Below are 19,269 nucleotides of genomic sequence, written 5' to 3'. Positions count from 1 at the left end.
AAATAAATATACTTACAGTGTTTTGAGACTTTCTAGTCCTTTGAACATTTTGTGTTGAACACTTTCCAAGCGGTTGCTTGTGAGCAGTAGTTCATTCACACCAGAGGCTCCATCAAATGCTCCTTCTTCTATATCTGTAATCTTGTTATTGCTCAAGTTTCTATTACATATTAACAGAAACAGATAAGAACTGAGGGGGTTTTCTTTTATAGATGTCCTAAATTAACTGTTATATGCTGCAGACTGAATAAATTCCAAGGCTTAGAATCTTAGTTTTCCACTAGGTTTGGAAAAGACCTCCAAAATCATCAAACACAATCTTCATGCAATAGCCAAGTTGTTGTGTAAAAGCAAAAAATATAAATACATCATCCAACTTCAAACCAGTACAGAAAAATTCAATGGTCTTCTAATTAAAGAAGAAAATATTTTTAAAGTAATCTTTGGAAGATGTTTTTTAAATAATGGCAATTACCCAATCTATGCTGCTGCCACACAAGATCATATTTTCTTAATTTTGAATCTTATCAGTAACTATATTTTTTCAGGTCTGCAGCCTTTGTAGCATTTTTAGATGAATTAATAATAAAATTATACTGTATGAGTACAGCACAACTAACCTCTCTGATTTATTCTATCTTAATAGATAAATATAAGAAAACAGTATAAACAGCAACATATGTAAAGGAAATGTGTGAATATAAACAGTACAAGAAAAGTTAAAAATTTATGACATTAGTTAGAGAGGAGGGTTTATAGGCAATATAGTTCATGTATCTACAATATGCCTGCAAAGTGGATCAAAATGTGGGGAAAATGACCTAAAATATTGCCAAAATACTTAGTGTTTATGATTTTAGTTGAAATACAGAAATTACATCCCAAATGGGCAGAATCTCTACTATATATACACAAAAACAAACATATGCAACAGCACACATTTTCTTAAATATTTTTCATATTAGTATCCTTTTGTTATGTTTATTTAATATCATTATTTACATATATTACGTAAGTACATAGCTACACATTAAGCAATGTTATAATACATTAGTGATTTAAAAAAGATCTTAAAAACTCTCTGAGACAAAGTGAATGGAAGTAAAGCTAAAGACTATTTGATGGCATTTATGGTGATGGGAAGAAAATCAAACATTACTTGATGCAATTTCTAGAACGGTGTTTCAATAATTCAAAACAAGAAAGATATTTGTTAGATAATAACCCAGGACGTTGTTGCTTAATCTTCAGCGCTGACTGCTCTCTCCAGCCTAGCTGAAATACAACCTACACCTTGTCTGTGATGAAGGATACAATCATGTCATCAGTTAGGTTGGACAGGACCTTTAATATCAACTCCAAGCATCTAATCCAGTACTGCAAAGTGCATTACAAAAATGTACCCCGAAGTGTTTTAAATTTCTCCAGGGATGGCAGCACCACCTGTGTTATTCCCTGGTGGCCTGTTCCACTGCTTGGCAGCCCTTTCCATGGAGAAACCAAACTGAACCTCCTCTGCTGCAATTTGGTATCATTTCCTCTCATCTTGTCACTTGCCACCTTGTCACATGCGAGAAAAGGACAAGCCCCCCCTCACTACAACCTCCTTGCAGATAGGTGTAAAGAGCGATAAGGTCCCCCCCCACTGACCTTTCCTTTCTCCAGGCTAAACAACCCATTTCCTTAGCTGCTCCTCATCACATTTGGGCTGCGTACCCTCCAGCAGCAGCTTTGTTACCCTTCTCTGGATTCTCTCCAGCACCTCAATGTCTTTTTGATAGAGAGGAACCAAAAACTGAACAAGCTGCTCAAGATGTGGCCTCATCAAAGAGAAGCACTGAGGGACAATCACTGCTCTGGTCTGGCTGGCCACACTATTGCTGCTACAGGCCAGGTGCCATTTGCCTTCTTTCCCACCTGGGCACACACTGGTTCATGTTCACCTGGCTGTCAACCAGCATCCCCAGGTCCTTTTCTATTGGGCAGCTTTCTAGCCACTCTTCCCCAAGTCTGAGCACTTCATGGGGATGTTGTGACAATGCAGGACCTGGCACCTGGACTTGCTGAATCTCATACCATTGGCCTTGGCCCAGGCAGTCCAGATCCCTCTGCAGAGCCTTCTTACCCTCCAGCAGATCAACACTCCCACCCAACATGGTGTCATTTGCAAACTTGTGGAGAGTGAGCTAATCCTCTCCTCCAGATCATCAATATACACATCAAACACAACTGATACTGAGCCCTAGGGAACATCACTTGTGACTGTCTGCCAACTGGATTTCAGTTCATTCACCACCCTCTGGGTTCAACCATCCAGCCATTCTTTTATCCAGTGAAGTATTATGTCTGTCCAAGCCATGAACAGCCAGTTTATCCAGGAGAACGCTGTGGGAAATGGTGTCACAGATTTAGCTAAAGTCTAAGTACACAACATCCACAATCACCACTTTCATTTATTTTCACAATGGAGCTGTTCAGTCTACAAGGTGCTGTGGAAGACTGGAAGTAAGAAACTTGTTATTTCTAATCTCAGATGGCTTTTCCATGTCAAGCCCCGTTTCTTAAAACCATTTTTGTTCTTGCTGTAACATGGATACTACTTCACCCACTTCACACAGATATTTTAAAGATTAATGTTGCATAGCTAATCAATGTTGCAGTGCATACACATGCTTTATTACTGATGAAGCATCAGATCAATGAAACATTTAGGCCTCCATTTTTCAATGTCATCTGTGCAGAAAAATCTTTGCACTATTTTGAAACTCCAGCAGAAATAGGAGCTTCACAGAAATATATATTCACTCATATTGGTGTCTCTGCAACATCAGTACTTCACTTCTTTCCAGTGATGCTTTAACAGTCACTGTATTACTCTATCAAAGAAGAATGTTGTAACAACTGATAACTATTAGGAAGTTATGGTGCAGTATTATTAAAATAGTTAATTCTTCATTTATTTTTTTCCATTCTTTTCCCTTTTCAATTAACCAGATTTTAAAGCCTTTGGGAGTTCCAACAAACAGCTACAAGAAGATTGATTAATATTCATCCTTTTTTTTTTTTCCTTTTGTCTTGAACACCTCCTCAACTTAAAAGGAATATTGTTAAACATGAAGATTTCATATATGTATAAATGTGTGTGTGTGCATCTGCATGTATTCTGTATGATACATCAAGTATTTTATTTATTTCATAGAATCCTGCCACACAGAATGTCTTGGATTGGAAAGGACCTTAAACGTTATCTAGTTCCTCTGCTGTAGGCAGGGACAACTTTCACTATATATCAATGAGGACATTAAATACAGATGCTTAAGGGCCCACTGACCATTACCCTCTGGATGCTGCTGTTCAGAAAATTTCTTATCTATCTAAGTCCACCCATCAAATCCATCTCTTCCCAGTTTAGAGAGAATGATGCTGGGGGGTGGAGCACATCAAAGGCTTTTTGGAAGTTCTGATAAATGACTCCTGTAGCCCTTCTCTTGTCCACTGATGCTTCACATATTGATACTTGATATTTCCAAAGTAAACTGTAGCTGTAAAAAGTGCTAATCTGAGATTCTTGAAGATTGAATAAAACAGGATATCTACTCTATAGCAGCAGAACACTGTTGTGCCAAACATCCTACATTCTTTTTTCTAAGTACTGCATCCCAGTTCAAAGTCATAAGGTATACTCAAGTGGAGAAGTCACAAACAAGTTCATCTAACATTGTTGGGGTTTTTAAAATATTTTAATCTAAAAAATCTGTAATAACTAATTGTGACCATGGTAGCAAGTATCTGGTTAAGGCTAACAATATTTGAAGCAATACTATTTCTCCCTTAAGATTTTGATCACTAATACTAGTCTTTTACAACTGGTAGTCACTTGGTGACTACTAATCTATTTTTACTTGAATTTTTCTTCACTTACTATTTATGTTTGGATTTAATCCTGAAATGATTGAGCACAGAGTCACAAAGTCTATCTAAATCATCTACCACAATATGTCTTTTACATAAGCTAAAGAAAAGCTTTACATACTCTTATTTTCAGCAACAATTGCAACTGGTAAGATTATAAACCACTCTTAGAATATTAACTGTTAGCATGGACTTACATGGATGACCTATCAAACCACTTTTTCTCAGTCATTTAAATTTTGATATTCCCCTCACCTAATGACCGTTTAATGAAGCACAGAATCAACGGCATGTCCTTAATGTGCTGAAAGAGGCAAAATTGTCTGGTTAGAGAGTAATACAGGAAGTTACAAAAGATTACTGGAATCTTTTCTAAGCAGCTTATACTGTGAGCTCCCTGCTGTGGCTGCATAACAGACCAGCTGGCTGGATGCTGCTGCGAAGGTGCTGGAGCTATACACCATGAGAAGTGGCTGCTGGCAGTGCCAAGCCCCATGCAGGAGAGCTGCCAACTCTGACCTACCTCAGGGATTAATTTAAACCCATTCTTGATTTTCGATTGGAATAAACTGAATCTTTTGTAGATTAGAACTAAGAAAGGTGGAGAGACACAGCAAGGAGCTAATACACTATTTGAATAGACAAGGTCATTGAAGTTCCACTTACATTTTACGCAGCTGAGGAAGTTTCTTAAAGATTCCAGTAGCTTCCAGGACTGAAAATTCGTTGTTATTTAGTCGCCTAAAAGAAATGACATCAATTTCAGAAAAAAAATATTCAGAGATTGATACAGAATGTTCCACATTAAGTGAACTTTTCAGTCTGGTTTCCCTGAACAACTGATATTTAACTGGTAGCTGAAGAACAATTCCTTATATAGTAACATTTCTGATTTTGATAATTCCTGTGAATGAACATTCTCATTCCAATGAATGAACAATCTCATCGGTTAAACTTAGGAGTACATAAGACAATTTCAAAACCTGATCACAAAATTTTATATAGCTAAAACTGAAAAGGAATTTAAGATGATGTTTTTAATTTTTTAAACAAAAATGTAGCTTAGGGAGGATTCCATGGCAACTTATAAATAGAAGTCTTTAAGAAGGACATATAAACCACTGAAGATTAGTCTTCTGTTCTTTAAAGGCTATCAGGTGGAGTCTGCCAGACATCTGGAGGTACTCACAGAACACTATTTACAAGCATGAAATAATTACTCTTCTTTTGAATAGGGAATGAAACCCACTGCAGAGGTTTTCCCATGAATTTAAAAACACTTCCCTGTTTAAAAACCATGATTTACCTTCATACTACTACAGCTGGCACACATATATTGCTTAAGGCTGCATTAAATGCTGACTTGGAACACTGTAAGAAGTGGGCAATGAGCAACATACTAGCTGGGCACTTCTCTTTCCTGCACTGGGATCAAAGCTTACAGTATAGTGAACCTTTAACAGCAGTTAGGTTAGGGGACCATCTATATTTCAAAAAATACCTGCATTGACCCAGTACTCCCTATTTCCTCTCTTAGAAAGAAAATGGAAATGATGAGTCTTAGATCCTTTATACACTATAATGGAACCATATTATTAAGGGAGTCTGTCCAGCAATTTTTTAGAAATCTTAAATAGGAAGAAGATATGACTGACAAAATCACTGAGAGATGAAATTCAGCCCAATTCTAAACCCCGAACACTTTACAGAATTGCCTTATTGCAAGACAAGTTTTAAAAAAAAAACTAGAAAATTAAAGAAAGCTGCTGTTCATCTTTCCCTCCTGTTCATTCTCATTGACAGCCAGAAGGGAAATTAAGGTTGTAAATCTGAAGGTATGGTTGTACAACAGTTTCAACATGGAACCAGACCGAAAGAAGACCAAAGTTCTTTGGATATACACCAAACACTTCACACTAAATCTACTTTATCACACTAAACACTAAACTACTCTAAACACTTTATCACACTAAACTACAAGGAATGTGAATTTCAGAAGATGCTATCACCTCTAAAAATCAGCTGAATGACTTAATGTGATTTTTAGTGGGACCATATGAAATATTCTTGCACATTCTCAATTAACAAATTGCTTCTTCACACTAAACAAGCTTTTCTGTACCATATCTATCAACAACAGAACAACTGACCATCTATAAATGCTGACATCTTCAAATACTTTTCAAGTGCTATACAATCTAGAATGAATTGATAATGAAAACATTAACTGATTTTAATACTTGCTCTACTGCAAACATTTCTAACCCCCTGAAAAATGCAAACAATTAGATAATTTCTTCTTTGCAACAAAAACAATAATTTACCTATTAAAAGTAATTTACTTTGTCTCTCCCTCAAGTTTTTCTCACGTAAATGCCTTCACCCTTCCAGTCTTCTTTTCTATGATTCTTGTTCTCCTTCAGTTTTTTTCTTAGCAATTATATTCATCTTGAAAAATGAAGTCTTTAACACAGTATTCCAGCTGATCCTTTACTATTGCTATGCACAGTACAATAATAATTTCCTGTAATTTACATTCTACATTCCTATACATATATCCTGAAATGAAATTTGCATTAGTGTCCAATAGCACTCTTTCATCTTTAATATATATGATAACCACATCTTTTTATCTTGACCTACTTGCTGTTTATGCCTCAATCTTGTATTTCAGGTGCTAAATAGTTCTATTTAATTTCATATTAAGAATGTTAATTTTTATTTTATTTAAATTGTATTTATGTTTTTTAAGTTAGTCTACAAGAAATGGAGTCAAAATCATTACAGATGACTGGAAAGTTTACAGATGTGAGGGGATCTCCATCTTCTAGATCCTAATATTATTTTTTGAGACCAGTGCTCTTCACTGGTAAAGACAGCAACTATCATTATTACTCATCAATCACTAGATCAAGAAAATGATCTTAAAATTACTTTTATCTGGTCGATTCAAGAAAAGTTCTGAAATATCATTCTCAAAACAAAAACTAAACAGAAGTATTTGATCATGATGTCTACACATTTGGTTTGTCTGGATTATTTGATGCTTTTTCCTGTTTTAGTAACACAATGGCTAAGATATTGCATGTTTTTGAATATTAGCTGAACCTTCCTGGAAGCCTATATTTTGCAGTGATATTCATACTTTCTGAAAGTACCTTGTTAGGTGATCATCTATTGTAAAATCATTATAAAAATTCAACATGTAAGACTGAAATTATTTTTTACTTAGCAATTTTCATTTTTCATTGTTTATTTATTTTATTTCATATTTTTATTCTCCTGGGGACACTGAGAGATTTCTGAAATGCTTCCTGAATTTTCCTATATATCAGAAAGCTACCTGAAAAATATTTTATTTCTGGGGTGCAATTACAGACTTGTACTTTATATCAAATACTTCACGATCAGATTAGATAGTTCATTCAATGTTTCTCTGGAAGACTTTGAGCAAGTTACAAAATGGGAAATTAGAACAGCAGTTATTTGATTCAGTTAATTTTTTTTAACTTTTACAATTAAGTATCTGTCTTGAACTATAATAATATTTTCAGATTTTCTCTTAAAAAACAGAACCAGGGTTTTCTCCCTGTGGTATTATTACTGTAGCAATTTACACAATAGGCACTTTTTTAGAGAACCACAGCATATGCCGAGTTGGAAGAGACCCATAAGGATCACTGGGTCCAGTTCCGGCCCACTGTCACCACAGAGAAGAGCTCAGTGCCTGCCCCTCCTCTCCTGTCACGAGGAAGCTGCAATTGCAGGGAGGTCAGGCACCTCTTCCCCAGGCTGAACACACCAAGGGACCTCAGCTGCTCCTCACACGGCTTCTCCTCAAGGCCCTTCACCATCTTTGTTACCTGCCTTTGGACAACTTTTTTCCTTACTTTTCATCTTCATTTCCAAGCTGAGTTTCAACTCCAAACATCACCCTGCAGAAATTAGTCTAGCTCTCCTCATCATCTAAAGAAGCATCAGTGTAATTTGACTCTAATGAATGTTTTTATATCATATTTTGTAGATTAAAAAATAAAAAAAAAAGAAAAAGGAAGGCTAACTAGCTGCTATTCTCATACATGTCAGTAAATATTGCAAACTGGAAATCAAAGAATGGTCCTAGAACTAGACTGGGAAGTCCCAAGATGAACAACAATGAAAGTTCATCGAAGACCAGGAATAACAGAGGGAAAGAAGAGGAAGAGCTGTAACTCTTGCATCATTGAGGCAAATACCAAAAGAACATATTTGGCTAGAGCAGATGGATTTTTAGCAGAAGTAAAAAAAATGAAGAAGTAATTTCTCTATTCTCTCTAGAATATTTGCAAGACTGTTGAAATTTTTATCACATCAAATGACTTGAAGAACAATCTGTACAACCTATCAAGTAGAAGGTTGAATAATGACTTTTTTACAGTTAAACACCATTTTACTTGGATGGAGTGCTGGAAAGAAAAGGACTTTAATGGCAAACAATATAAAGGAAGCAATGATGGAAACTGAAGAGAGATAGAACCCATCTCAAAGTAAAAGTTCCCATTAAAAAAAAATTAACAGAAGTGAAATAGAATAGCTCCTGTAAAACTCTTAGGGGAATGGTGGATTTTTTAATCCACTAACAATGTGAAATAAGACCAGATATTTTCTGAAAGAAGTGCTGTAACCAAATATTTAGTAAAAAAAAAATTGTTGACTGATATTTGAGTGTTTAGGATATAGAGTAGATGAGGCTTGATTATTTCCTTCTGAATTTAACTGGTAGGAACCATAATTATAGAAAGAAAACACCTGACAGTATATCTTTGACATGTAAATAAATTAATTTAAAAACAATTAAAATGCTAAATTAAGGTTATTATTTCTTCAGAGAAGAGACAATTAAACATGATTCCTCCTAAATATCAAAGTAATGCATGCTTAATAATTTCAACAACACCATTCCTCTTCTATTGGTTCAGTAACTTCATTTATACAACCACGACTTTATGATCTCCTTCTACACTTTAACCTGTTACCTATCCCATCAGCTTTTATCTTTAACAATTTTGTCTCAAAGTATCAGATAACATAAAATGTATTTCTCCCCTCACACAGGACTATATACATTTTTTTTTTCTTGGATTTGTGATTAGAACATGTTGTGTTTTAAACCCAGCAAGACACCATGTTCAACACAGCCACTTGCTCTCTCCTCCACCATCGGCATCAGGGAGGGAACCAGAAGGATAAAAGCTGGAAAACTCAAGGGTGGAAATAAAGACAGTTAAATAGGGAAATAAAAAGCCATGCACACAAGCAAAGAAAAACAAGAAACTAATCTGCTGTTCTCCAGGGGCTGGCAGGTTCAGCCATCCCCAGGAAAGCAGTGCTCTATCAATTGGAACAGTGTCTTGAGAAGACAAACACCATCACTCCAAATGCTCCACCCTTCCTCCTTCTTCCTTCCCTTTATATACTGAGCACGATGTCACATGGTGTGGAATATCCCTTGGTTCAGTTTGGGTCACCTGTCCTGGCTGTGTCTCCTCCCAATCTCCCAGGCATCCCTCAACTTCCTTGCCAGCACAGCAGTACAAAAAGCAGAAAAGGCTGTGGCTCTGTGTCAGTTCTGCTCAGCAATAACAAAAACATCTCTATATTATCAACCCTAAGTTCAGCACAATTCCAAATCATAAGCCCACACTATCCACTGTGAAGGAAATTAACTCTACCAGCCAAAACCAGCACAGAAAATTACTAAATTAAACTCCTTCTCCCAGCTTAGAGACAGAAAAATGTTTCCATCCGTGTTTTAAAAATATTTCTGTTTTAAATCCCTTTTCCTGTCCAGAACAGTCTCATTATTTCATATCTGATTGCCACAGTGTTGTTTTGATATCAAGTGTGGACTGCTCTTTTAAGAGGTGTGAAACCCTGTTGCCCATCTCACCCCTGCAGGTGACATCCTGATCACAATAATCTTGTCTGCACATCTCTATACTGCTTTACTATGCCAAATGAAGGTACCTTTTTTTTTGTCACTCAACATTTTGCCTTATTCCTTAAACTGAATCTCATAGGAAAACCAACTATTTCCTTCCACCTTTGCTCTGCAATGACAGCCACTTTCATCTACCTTTCTGCCAATCCTTCAACCATCTCTTCATCCCCTTTTATACTATTCTTTGCACGTGGATAAACCTTGTAAAACAGTTTTAATTTTATCTTTCACTCCCTCCTCGAAGATTACTTCAGTTGTAATGCCTACAAATCATTCCTACATGACACTTATTAAGCAAGTAATAATCTCCGAGTTCCTCTCCCCCCATCTCTATTCATTATATTATTATCTCTTCTTCTTAACTCTGTTCTGTTTGTCTGCTTTATCTTCCTCTGTTTTCCTGGCCAACAAACGTAATGTATGCTTTGCATAAAAATAATCGTCTCTGTCTGTTTAAACATCTAGGTAACACTTTTTTAGATGGACCTCTTTGGTTACTGGATGCCCTACTTTCTCCTGCAGTTAAAATCAAAATAAACCCCACAACCTTTAAAAAAACCCAAGTGGATTGCTCAGGTCCTGAAGAACTAGAAACATAGAATAGCTATTTTGTATCTTTATCATGGGTTTTTAAGGCTCCATGGTATTGAAATAATGCATAAATAATTTTTATGAATATTTAGTCCTTTGAAGTGCACCACAGACGTTAGTTTCAATTTTTACTGTTCAAAAAAAGGAAAGCTGTGGTTTTATATTTAAAAATTTTAGTTTGTTTCTCTATAAGTAAATAATCCTTTATTATGGGTTCAACTTACAACTCTGCTGTGTACTGGGGAATGTGATCAGGAATTTTGTTGAGTTTCTGATTGGAGCAGTCCACTGTGGTTCCTTCACAGCGACATTTCTCAGGGCAAGCCAAATCTGCAAAGCAGTCTCCACTTAATTTGGATCTGTAATCTTCAGTGCCTGTAGAAGATTCAAGTCAAAACACAGATACTAAGTCAATAACGTATAAGATTTGCTTCTTGTGAGAGGGTTGAAAAGACATCTGCAATGCAGATAACGGGTGGGCAACTTGGGAAATGCATGATAAACTTTGTGATACTGAACAGACACAAGGGCTTCAAGAGAGGGTTAAATATAGGGACTTAAGATATGCTGGAAAAAGAAACTGAGACCAACTTCACATAGCAGGATAACATTAACTTGAGCTTTTCACAGCCGTACTTTCTGCTGATTGTGTTGTCAGCCAAACTTGCCTTGTTTATAGCTAATCACTCAAATACCACTGTTTGTTTTAGAATTTGTTTTCTTTCTCTGTATCAAGAATAAATAAATCCTGAATGTCACCTTTTCTCTTTCTCTGGTTACAAATTTGTATTGTTGACTGGACTTCATTAACCTCTGTGATTTTTTTTTTTATAGTCCCGATACTCCACATCATCTCAACAAATAAGTTGAAAGCCCTGTTTTCAGCTTTAATTTAAAAAATGTGTGATCCTGACTTAAGCCTCAGCAGCTTGCCATGCTGTAGAAAGCTGCGTGACGTTCCATGGTGCTTGACAGAACCATGTTTTACTCATACCTCACAACCACATGGTTAGATCAAGCACAACAGAAAATCTCGCTACATTATCAAAACTGCATCCAATAGGCCAAGGATAAGAGCAAGGGAAAAGAGGAAGGAGTAGGTATAAATTACAGAAGCAATTGAAGTTTAATACTTGCTTACATGACATGGCATTCTTATTACTGAATGTCCAGTGCCACGGTAACAGTATCACTGTCACAGATTAAATAAAAATACAATATATATAAAAAAAGGAAAAAAGGAAAAAAAAAAAAAAAGAACCACATTGAAAGTTTCCTCCACCATTTCCCAGAGTCAGTCAAAGAAAACATCCTAAACATATCAGGAAAAAACATCACGTAAGGAACTGAGGGTGGGTGACAAAGAAAACAAAGAGAAGCCAAAAGGACCTGTGGGTTCTTCTTGGACAAAGGTGAAAAGACTGAGACTAGTAGAAGGTGCATCAGGGCTGGGAGGTACACTGTGATTTAGTTCAGACACTGAACTTTACTTACAGCCAAAATGGTGAACTCCTGAAAAAGTAAAGATAGCCAAGAAGGAAAGAAAGACAGAGTAATGCCAATTAAGACAAAAACATGAACTAAGATCTCATGTTCTCAACTTTCATTTAATTAGAAGATGGTGCTAGGGCCATTGTCTTCAGCAGAAAGAAAGAATAATTCATTTTGAGTGCCATTTAAAAATGAAGATAAGACTGGGGTTTATTACAGATTTTATATAGGATGATGATGATCATGCCTCCCATTAATTATTCTTCGCTATTTTGAATGTGTTCTTTAAAAGTCACTCCCTGAACGTATATAGGAGTTACAGAATATGCTGAGTTGGAAAAGATCCACAAGGATCAAGTCAAATATACATAATATGCCACTTAAATCCTTGATAAACCAAACAAATGTAGGAGAAACAGACTGCTCAGTGGAGGGGAAAAAACCCAACAGTCATCACATACTATTTTATCTACCACTTGTAAATGTTTTAGTAATCCATATGATGAAACTACCATAGAGTACTTCTATGAGGTAACAGATAAATTATATTTTTTCTAATAAATGCTTTAATACCGGCAAACCTTTAGTCTTCCAAATTACTACAATGAAATTGTACTAGAACTTCATAGTGTCTGCGGACAACATCTCTAAATGACATGTTTAAAACAAATACTAAAAATATTTAGGTGTTTAAAGAAATACTAAGATTATTTTATAGTATCCACCTAAGTATAAAGAAGTGGTTTTTGGCACTTCTTAATACGCAGTAAAAGAGTCTACAAATATGTTTGGTTTTTTTTCTCCAGAGTAAATCACTGTTAGCAGTTTAAAGAATTAAATATTCAGGGACAATGCCTTCAAGAACTAAATTATTTTTAGGTAGCATCTCCCTGAGAACCTGATAGAGAAAGCAACAGAAGCTGTATTTCAAGAAGCATTTATATAGCTCATTTTTTAAAATTTAATTCTTTTTCTTCTTCTTCTTCTCCCCCACCCTGCCCTCCCCCAGGAATAGTAATTTTTAAAGGGTATATAAATAAGCCTAAACTGCATGAGTGGCCATATTATAACCAGGTTGTGAAGACATTTACTGGCAAGAAAACACCTCTAACTCACAAGCAAATGTTGTGCTGGCAAGGTTGAGTAGAAGTCCCTCTGTGGCAGGAATACAGCTGTTCTACACATTAAGGAATTGAGTGGTACTACAGGTTTGTGAAATTGAATCACCCTGTTTTATGCTGCTTTAAAACACGTTTTTGTGGATGCCAGTGCTGACAAATTGCTGCCTTATTTTGTATTTCATTTTGTCTTTTTTCGTATTCAAACTAATATAGTTTTTATAATTCATATTAGTATAAGGGCATGAAGAACTTCACATGACTGCTGCAAATTTAAGTGTTACATCACATAGCATTGGAGAAGAGCTGTTAAACATACCACCTAAAGAGACAACAACTAAGATGACTGCAGAATGATGATATACCTGTAGTACTTGAAAGAAGAAGTGCACTGGTGTCCTAATCAATTACTGTAAATATTTTTCTAGATATTAACCATGGCAGAAAATCCTGATTGCAAATCACATACTGTAATTTATCAATAGAGGCATTACTCCCTTTTTTTTTTATTTATAATCTGTTATGAATATAATGTGAGTGAATAATTTTTTTTCTATTAACAAAAGAGTAGACACACTGACAAGCAAGGTAAAAGAAAGAAAAATCCATATTTCAAAGAGCTAGGGGCAACATTGGTAAGTCTTTTGTAAAAATATCGTAGACATTGTAGCTTAAAGCAGTGTGCAAATTGCTATTTCACGCCAACTCTTAAGTCATATTTTCTTTAATGGAAAGCATTTCTGATTCACTGTTTGCATGTGACCACAGAATGCCTGTAATTAAGAATATCAGCTTTCTTTTCCAAGCATTCCACTGTGATTTCCTAAACAAAAGGAGGGTGAGCAAGCAGCAGATGCAGCCAGCGTAGAGCATGAAAGCAAGGCAAGAAATCGTTCATTTGTAGAATGTTTAGTCTTTAAAGTTGTGCTAGCTCTTTGATGGCAGCATGGTTTCCTGTGTTTAAAAGCAGCTCAGGAGCTACATTTTAAAAACAGTAGCAGCAGAAAGGCAAGGTACAGGGTAAGTAAAAGCGTCAGTTAAAATATGAACTAGCAGGTGCAACCTTCTAAATAATTTAAGTATACGTATAATTTTGGTAGGTTGTGTGCAAATCTGTGAGACAGAAAAAGGTAAATGGAGCTGCATGCTGAGCTCTTATATTCAGAAAACAGAATTACTAGGATTCTACTAAGGAAAACTATGTATATCTACAGGTAATGACTAATATTAATACACATGCATCAGTTTCCTAAAAGCTATGACAAACTTTGCTTTTGGGGTGAAAGGGAGAGAATATCTGCAGTTAGTCAATCTTACTGCAGAGCCAAACCTACCTGGAATGAAATACTGTTCTTTAGCTAAATAAAGAGAAAAAAAAAAATAGAAGATGCACCTGAATGTCAGCAAGCAAAGAATGAGTTTTATTAGATTAAGTATGGACTGCAGTTAACTACAGGTAATTTAGTGAAAAAAATGCGTATTCACAATGAGAGCTGATAAACAACAAAGTGTGAATAGTCATAAATGTATCCGGAACACGGATAATGAAACAGCTTTCATCTGGTATTTGCACTTGAGACTGAATAAACTGTAGATTGTGAAATGCACCTGGAACAGCTGGTTACCATATGACAAAAGTTAGGATTTAAAGAAATGTAAGTAGGAAATGGAATAAGATTAGAAAAAGAAAACAGTAAATTTCAGTATGAAGCAAGCTCCCTGTATAAAAGGAATATGTTATGTTTCCATATTTAGCTTAGAAATTTTTAGATCTTTCACATATTCCAGAGCCCTGTGGAAATTTAAAGAAATGATTTATGGTGGTGATACTTGTAGTGAATAACTTTAGCATTTCATCCTGAAGTTTTATATATTACATTTATTTTGTTAGATTTAATGCTACTCAGAAATAGTGCCAAGTATGTTAACTGCAGTAATGTTCCGTGATCCAATAGTCTACGACTTCCCAGATTTCTCTCTATTCAGTCAATGAACTAAAAAGAAAAATTCTGTGACGTTTAATAATTCTGTAGAGAGACAGCTGCTTTCATTAGAACTTCTATAACCACTAATTTTTTTTTTTGCCAATAAAGGAAAAATAGCAGCTGAAGTAAGAAAATTACCTGAGCAGCGGAATTTCTTGCTTTTGATCTGGCCGATCCTTTTGTTTGCCAGACGGCGGGGGCTGGTGCAACGGGCACCACTGGTCTCAATGGGGTTTGTGTGAAGATAATCCGCCAGCCACTTCAGATGGCAGTCACAGATAAATGGGTTCTGAGCCAAATGCCTTTCATGGAGGAAAAAAACCAATAATATCACACATTATTTCCCTTTGGTCTCAGCAGTAGCCAGTGCTTTTACTGCACTGGAGACTATGAAGTCATACTTGAGGAAAGCATAAACAAGAACATACGTACAAGGTCTGAATTGCACGTAGGGGTGAGAAGGTGCCTTTTGCAATGGTCTGAAGCTTGTTGTCGTACAAAGAAAGAAGATTCAAGTTGTGCAGATCTTGAAATGCATCTACTCGCAGACAATTGATCTTGTTGGCATTCAATAATCTGTTTAATGGAAGATAGTAATAAAACTGAAAGGAATAGCTCCTTGACACAGCTTCAGCATTTTTCACAGACATCTTTGTGCACCTTTGCAACCAGAACAAGAAATGTAGTAACAAATATAAATTGACAGTGACATAAGGAATTTTAAGGAAATTAAGTATCTTATTTAGGTTATGCGTATTCCTACATATTTAAACCTTGGAGGTGAAATGTTTACATTTATTAAGCTAAAATCACATTTCTTGCATGTGTTGGTAGAACATCTGTGTGGTATTTGTGTACTGTGCAGAGAAACAAGGCTAAAAAATTGAGTATTTTCAAGGAAAACTAGTTTCTTCTGCCAAATAAATAAACAAAAAAGGAACTGAACACTGTGTTCATTAGCTGGAAGAGATGTGCAGTGGCACTTTTAATTATATGTTACTAATCAGCATGCTGCCACATTAACAGAGCTGTAGTAAAAACTGGTGGCATGGAATATATCCAAATCTGTCTTGGATCCTTTCTCCTCTGCATCTTCAAAGGGAACCTTTTCTTCCCTGTACGTCCCAGACTTTTAGTGTTAAAACAAACAAGCCAACCTAAACCAAGCCCTTTTGAAGAGGAAAAAAAAAAGCCATTCCTTTAGATGCATTTTTATAACCAAATATTTTTTACTTCTTTCCATTTTGACACAGAAATGGAATGAAATGGTGGATTTGAAAATGATAGAAAGTTTTGCCACACAAGTAGAAATTTACTTAGACACAAATGTAGTATCTATACAATGCATATTAAGATATGGACATTTTTTTAATGCAGACTTGAGAGCTTGGAAAGGTCTTTTACCTTTTTTTTTTATATTTTTACCAGATCTGAAACATATTTTGTAACTAAAACATCTTTAAAGGAAAACAGGAAAGCATATCCTACCCACTACTATACTATTTTTGTGACTAAAGTAAATCAAAATGCACACCTCTAGGTGGTGCTAGAACTTGCATTTTCTTTGTATATATTTACTGTTTTGACATCTTCAATTAGTTGTTCTTAATATACATTTTGCCAACCCCTTCATGGTGAAGTCTGGACATTAGATAATTCTAAACATGTGTGATGATGTTTTAAATTCTTTAAGAAGACTCTAACTCAACAAGTCAGTTATTCTGGGACAAGTTCTTTCAAAAACACTACTGTTGTTCTATGGTCTATTTAACACATTTCTTTTGCACAGTACACCTACTGCACAGCCTCTTCTGCTAAATATTAATAATCTTTGATAAACTTATCATAATGATGTACTCTATTCCAGTATAAAATCTAAACAGCAGTGGTTTAAAAGGTTACATGTGGAAATTTCCAAAGTGTTAAACTAAGTAGCAGCTCAAGTTCACACATTCAAAGAATCACACAAGGTGTTAGAAAACATTAGAAGTCATCAATGAAACTGTGGTGCAATACTGTTCTTTCATGGGTACAACTAGAAACGCAATTTCATAGCATTTGCACTATATATTTTCTCTTTATAAAACACACCAAAATGTTCCTTCCATGGTTCCCACACAACTATATACATCCTATTTGCCATTTACAGTGTATCATATCTTTATGAGTTTTATCCTTAGAAATTCCACACAGGAGAATAATTTCATTTTATTCATTCATTTATTCATTTTAGGAAACATTAACTGATATGATCACATTTGTGGAAGAATGGCAAGATGGCCTACAACAGTCTTGATTCTTTTGGTTTTAGCATAATTTGGTTTTAGCATACTTTGATCTTACATATGGGATTTCCTGCCAGCTCTTATTCTGGCATAAATCTCTCATCATGTTTACCCTTTTGAATGATCCCAAAATAGAATAAATAAATAATAAAAAAAAATACTCACAGCAGTTGCAGAGAAAAGAGTCCTTCAAATAGTCCCTTTGGAAGTTCTGTGATTTTATTGCCATAGAGGACACTGTACCAGGAAATAAAGCAAACAAAACTACCATTATGAAAGGCATATGTTATGGGATTTTGACTTCAAAAATAGAGAAATTCCCATTTTCCTGAAAGGAATTTAGTAGCAACCACTTAATACTTGCAATATCATTGTGTTCCTGTGAGGCAGCTGGATCGCAGGCTTTCCCAAAAGGTGTGTAACCCAAAGGGATCTCTGCAGAATCAGCACCTCACTGATTACAGGCTTACCAAGGGACCCCGAAATATGGATTTGCTGATTGTAAGAACAACTAACCGGGGAATAAAAGACATGTTTGGTTTTGTTCAACTCTTTGCCATGAACATATTTATAAAAAACACCCCATACATTATTAGTGTCCAGCTGTAAACGAGTATTCAATTACCACTATCATTCTGACATTATTATTACAACTTGCAGAATGGACTGAATGTATAGCAAAATTCTGCATGGAGCCAAAAGGCCAAAATAATTTCACTATAAGAATATGAGAAATTTGCTTCTGCTTACAGGTCTAACAGATACCTACAGTGAATTGAGAGAACGTAAGCCCTGGAAAGCATCTGGAGCTGCTTCAGAGATCTGGTTATTGCTCAGGTCACTGAAACAAATAAAATTTGATTCAATTTATTCAAGATATTTTCAAAATAATTAAGATAATATGTAATTAGAATTAAGCATGGACGGTAGAGAGGAACTGAAATATTTACATGAGACACTGCCAAAGAATTTTAATATAAAACCACTAAAATTGCCAGTACACTGAAACAAAATGCATCGTTAAAAATAGTTCAAAATGCTTGAAAAAAAAGGACAAAATATTTACTTTTCCTAATTGCTTAAGTATATTTTAAAAAAATCCTCTGCTTGCTAAAACCCTAGAGCTATACAGCCTCAAAAATATTTTGAAATTATCCTAATTTTTTTTTTACTAGAATTTTCACTACAGTAACATACAGCTTTTATGCAGAAGCACATTAAACAATTTCAATATTTAGTAAAAAACCCAATTATTATTAATATGACAAAGATGCTATATGGTCTCAATAATATGGTTGCCATATCATTTCACCTTCTTTCTAGCAGTCAAACTTTCGTAAGTGCTCACACATAAACTGCAGCTCTCCTGTACCATCTTGTTTCTTATCTTGATATATGTATATATATAGAAATATGGAAATAAATGTAAGTTATTTGGCACTTACATTCTTCGAAGCTTTTTATAGGGGGAGAAAGCTCCAGGAGGTATGACCTTGATTGAATTTTGTTCTAACCGTCTGCAAAAGAACAGCAACAACATAAAACTACAACCCCCAAGATAAACAAAGATCTAAAGCCTATAAGAAACTGGAAGGGATATATTTCAACAAAGAAGACAATTTCTTTGTTTTTCAGTATAATTTTTATTTCTTTCATTAAAAAAAAACAAACCCAAAATAAATAACCCAAATAAACACCTCACCAGCCCAGCAGCCAAACCATTTAACCTGTAGAGAGTAATATTGTAAATTAAAACCAAATCTTGATTTTATATTTAAAGAAAATTTATTTTCAGAGCATACAAGATTTTTCTAAGATTTAAGACAGAATTGTCATCAAAAGTTTCAGTCTTGAATTAGTCTTAATTTACTTCCAACGTGTTATTCACATATAGCAATTTGCATTGT

General features: G+C 35.2%; 1 protein-coding gene across 3 annotated transcripts in view; it reads right to left on the bottom strand.

Moving 5' to 3' along the window:
* Positions 1 to 19,269, bottom strand: part of SLIT2 (slit guidance ligand 2) — a 261,831-nt gene that overhangs the window by 55,953 nt on the left and 186,609 nt on the right. For all 3 annotated transcript variants that reach the window (XM_088056235.1, XM_005517810.3, XM_088056237.1), the window contains exons 10-17: positions 18,808 to 18,879; positions 18,132 to 18,203; positions 17,528 to 17,599; positions 15,510 to 15,653; positions 15,216 to 15,379; positions 10,708 to 10,858; positions 4,579 to 4,653; positions 17 to 160 (exon numbers count right to left, since the gene is read on the bottom strand). In XM_088056235.1, the coding sequence (XP_087912361.1) occupies positions 17 to 160; positions 4,579 to 4,653; positions 10,708 to 10,858; positions 15,216 to 15,379; positions 15,510 to 15,653; positions 17,528 to 17,599; positions 18,132 to 18,203; positions 18,808 to 18,879 (894 nt within the window). The remainder of the gene's footprint in view (positions 1 to 16; positions 161 to 4,578; positions 4,654 to 10,707; positions 10,859 to 15,215; positions 15,380 to 15,509; positions 15,654 to 17,527; positions 17,600 to 18,131; positions 18,204 to 18,807; positions 18,880 to 19,269) is intronic.

Source organism: Pseudopodoces humilis, chromosome 6 (assembly GCF_049639895.1).
Source record: "Pseudopodoces humilis isolate 2021_Gansu_Grassland_sample_001 chromosome 6, ASM4963989v1, whole genome shotgun sequence".
NCBI classification, from domain to species: Eukaryota; Metazoa; Chordata; class Aves; order Passeriformes; family Paridae; genus Pseudopodoces; species Pseudopodoces humilis.
This window is presented reverse-complemented; position numbering and strand designations above follow the sequence as displayed.